The sequence below is a fragment of the Bison bison genome, unplaced genomic scaffold, assembly GCF_000754665.1.
Source record: "Bison bison bison isolate TAMUID 2011002044 unplaced genomic scaffold, Bison_UMD1.0 scf7180017864508, whole genome shotgun sequence".
In the NCBI taxonomy this organism is placed as follows: Eukaryota; Metazoa; Chordata; class Mammalia; order Artiodactyla; family Bovidae; genus Bison; species Bison bison.
The window spans coordinates 4,837,370-4,841,263 of record NW_011495064.1 but is presented as its reverse complement, the minus strand read 5'-3'; the positions used below and the strand labels follow the sequence as shown (position 1 = coordinate 4,841,263).

The window sequence follows — 3,894 nt, the reverse complement described above, 5'->3', positions numbered from 1 at the left end:
CATTCAGCTGGTTAGTAGCTTGTTAGTGGCAGACACGGCGAGAATCCAATTCTATAGATTTACTGCAATTTCTGCCAATGATGTCGACAGGCTTCTAGCCAAGTGCTGCTCCAGGCAACTGGCAGGAGCTCCCTGGAGGGCTGTGTGGTGAGCAGTTCTGAGAATGAGGCTGTGGTTGATTACTGATGTCTGCCAAGGACAGGTGATAGGAGAGACCTTGACCTGGGCTTCTTAGGAGGCAGCTGCCTGCATGGGGCTCACAGCTGGATGAGGTACAGGCCTTGATTTCAGAATCAGATTTTCCACTTACACCGTCCTGGACCTGCAGGGACACTGACCAGGCCCAGAACAGGGCTGGCCGTAGCGAGCAGCAGGGTGGCTTAGGTTCAATGCGCTGAGTGCTGAGCTGGCCTCCAGTGGGGTGAGTTGCAGCTGTGGGTCTGTTGGACTTGGCCTGTAGGGAGAGAGGGCTACTGGCTGGGATCACTCCTCAGAGACATCCACCCTGAAGCCAAGCCCATCCCTGACCCTTCAGTGGTTTGCTCTGCCCCTGACTCGCCTCATGGGAGACAGGGACACCCCCGCCAGTCTGTTGTCCCTCTCCCCAGAGAAGGCTGAGCTGTTGGCAACATCCAGGCAGCTGAGAGCATCTTTAGAAGAGAGCCTATTATACAGAGTGAAGTAAGCCAGAAAGAAAAACACCAATACAGTATACTAACGCATATATATGGAATTTAGAAAGATGGTAACAATAACCCTGTATACAAGACAGCAAAAGAGACACTGATGTATAGAACAGTCTTTTGGACTCTGTGAGAGAGGGAGAGGGTAGGATGATTTGGGAGAATGGCATTGAAATATGTATAATATCATATATGAAACGAGTCGCCAGTCCAGGTTCGATGCAGGATACTGGATGCTTGGGGCTGGTGCCCTGGGACGACCCAGAGGGACGGTATGGGGAGGGAGGAGGGAAGAGGGTTCAGGATGGGGAACACATGTATACCTGTGGCAGATTCATTTTGATATATGGCAAAACCAATACAATATTGTAAAGTTAAATAAAAAAAAAAAAGATTCTGAAGAGTCCAAGGGCAGGTGGGTGTAAACTGCCAGCAGGACACTCAGCACTCGTTTTTCCCCAAGTTCATTAAACTCACTGCTTTCTTTAGTTACCATCAAATACACTGGTTATGCTTTATTATTTCAATTATAAACAAGTCAACCAGAACTTTCTTTGGAAGTGTTGATGCTGAAGCTCCAATACTTTGGTCACCTGATATGAGAACCAACTCACTGGAAGAGACCCTGATGCTGGGAAAGATTGAAGGCAGGAGGAGAAGGAGGCAACAGAGGGTGAGATGGTTAGCTAGCATCACCAACTCAACATGCATTTGAACACACTCTTGGAGATAGGGAAGGACAGAGGAGCCTGGCGTGCTGCAATCCACGGGGTCATAAAGAGTCAAACATGACTAACAACAACAAGGACCAGAACTTTATGGATGCGTTTCGGAAAACAGAAGAGGAATCTAGGACTTCTTCAGCACTGTCTTCAGAAGGCACCCCTGCTGCTTGCTGCTCCGCAGTTTGCATAATACAGAGCCACACTTGTCATCCAGAGCCTTCTGTCAGCCCTCTAGACGTTGCCTGGAAACCGCCGACAATGTGGTTAGCAGCCTTTAGACTTTGCAGGAACTCAGGTGCAGTTGCGAGGCTGGGCGGCAGGAGTCTGTTATTTTGAAGTGGCAGCTGCAGGTCATCAGAGAGGACGTCACCGGGAGGTGGCTTTGTGGAGGGGCCGGGCGTGGTCTCTGCACCTGCCCTGTGTGGTCACCAGCAGGGAGTGCTGCAGCTCTGGCTGCCACAGCGAGCCCTGGGGCAGGTACCTGCCTGAAAGGAGGAGCCTTGGGAAGGTCCCAGGAAAGAAGATCACCAAACACATCCAGGCCCTGCGGCAACAAGCTTGAAGAGGGAATAAGGAGAAAGCCAGAGCAAGGGAACAAACGGCTGTGGGGCGTTAGACATTCCCCCAGGGCCCTGAACCCTCACTCAGATGGGGCGATTAGTGCCCTTTGCCCGACTCTGTCGGGAGCACAGGGAGGCAGAGCCTGGGCTTGTTGATTTCCACCCTCAGCAGCTGGGCAGCGACTCAGCTCAGAGGGAGGTGGCGGCAGCTCCAGCCCCACCCTGGCCGTCCACGTGGATGGAGGGAAGGAGGAAGTGGTTGTGTGTCTGAGCTCCCAGGGCCCTGTGCTGCACACCTGCCCGGAGGCCCCGCGGGGCTGCAGGAGTTGGGAGAAGCTTCCGTGGGCTCGGGGCCCGAGGTGCTGCTCTGGAAACGGGAGCAAAGCTCTTGATCTGCACCCAGGAGTGACCCGAGAGCCCCTTTGGGGAAGGGGAGGCCTCTGTCCTTCCGGAGAATGAAAGTGCCGAAGGCCCCCTCCATGTGCACGAAGATGGCTGCCTTTTACCAGTGCATCAAGCCTGAGCCCAGGTGCGCCCCTGAGAGCTGAGAGGTGGTGGGGTAGATGGAGGGGCTGAGAGGGAGGGGGGCCCGAGCTCGCACCCCAACCCCCGGGGCCTGAGGGCACTTTCAGTATCTGTGGTCATTTATGACCCCCTTCCTTACAGACGTCACTATGTATATTATATATCTCCTTCAATTATGTGAATTCTGGAACAAAATAATGATTTTCTTTATTTTCTTTGTGACACATGCATATATTGAAACAGAGGGGAGCAGGGTGCTAAGGTGAAGGGGATGGGGAGTGAAAGGAAGAGAGAAGGGGAGGGGAAGTGGGCTGGAAGACAGAGGGTTTTCCTCGGAACATCCCATGCCTGCATAAGGTGGATCCACATGGCACAGTCTGTGTCCTTTTGGTGGAGAGAAGGCAGCAAAGGGCAACATAAAAGATCACTAGAATTGTTCCTGGAACTAACTGTCAGCACCGAAGGGCACCAAAGGGCTTGTTCTTTTTTTTTTCTTAAATGAAGTATAGTTGACATACAATATTATGTAAGTTATAGGTGTACAATATAGCGATTCACAATTTTAAAGTTTATACTCCATTTATAGTTATTATAAAATATAGGGTATGTTACCTGTGCTGTACGGCGTATCCATGGAGCTTATTTTATACCCAGTAGTGTGTGCCTCTTAATCCCCTCCCTGTGCACCGCTTCCATTTCCTCTCCCCACTGGTAACCACTCGTTTGTCCTGTCTGTGAATCTGCTGCTTTTACGTTACATTCACTAGTCTGTTGTATTGTTTAGATTCTACATGTAAGTGAGGTCATACGGTGTTTGTCTTTCTCTTCACATGGTGCCAAAGGGCTTGTTATTAACTGACAGACTTGCGGAGGGTGGTGGCCTGCCCAAGTTCTTAGGGCGCAGAGGCCGGTGGACCTGCAAAGCCACCTCGCCCTGCTGCAGGTGACCTGATCCTTTGAAAATGTTTGGCCTTTGGTGCACTGTGCTTCCACCATGATGGTACAAAGGGAAGCAGAGCTCCAATGTGGTGGAAATGCATTTGCAAGTATAAGTAAACAGCTTGCATGTCTCATACACCAAATGGAAAATTCCAGTATGGCAGCCTCAATCCAGCCAAGTGCTGGTCATGTGTGCACATCATCTGGGCTGGGTGGACGGTCTTGGGAAACAAATATTGCCACTTTGTCAGCATACATCTGGAGGTGTGGGGGATGCTGGGAGACCTGGCAGACCATCCACTCCGCCCCCCACCAAGCCTCACTTGCTTCTTTTGCTACATAGGGACAGGAACCCAACAACCAAAGGCTTCCTTGTGAACACATATCTTTGTACTGTTGCAAAGCCCTATGCAGGAAAGTCACCATCGCTGCTATTGTTTCATTAAAATCTTTTTTTTTTAC

The 3,894-nt window shown here is 50.9% G+C and overlaps 1 protein-coding gene across 1 annotated transcript in view; it reads left to right on the top strand.

Annotated features, from left to right (window-relative positions):
• The first annotated feature begins 2,207 nt into the window (after window positions 1–2,207).
• The window catches only part of KIAA1211L (KIAA1211-like ortholog), a 72,568-nt gene continuing 70,881 nt past the window's right edge, over window positions 2,208–3,894 (top strand). Inside the window, exon 1 of the mRNA XM_010829859.1 lies at window positions 2,208–2,497. Coding sequence (XP_010828161.1) covers window positions 2,424–2,497 — 74 coding nt within the window. The 5' untranslated portion in view covers window positions 2,208–2,423. The remainder of the gene's footprint in view (window positions 2,498–3,894) is intronic.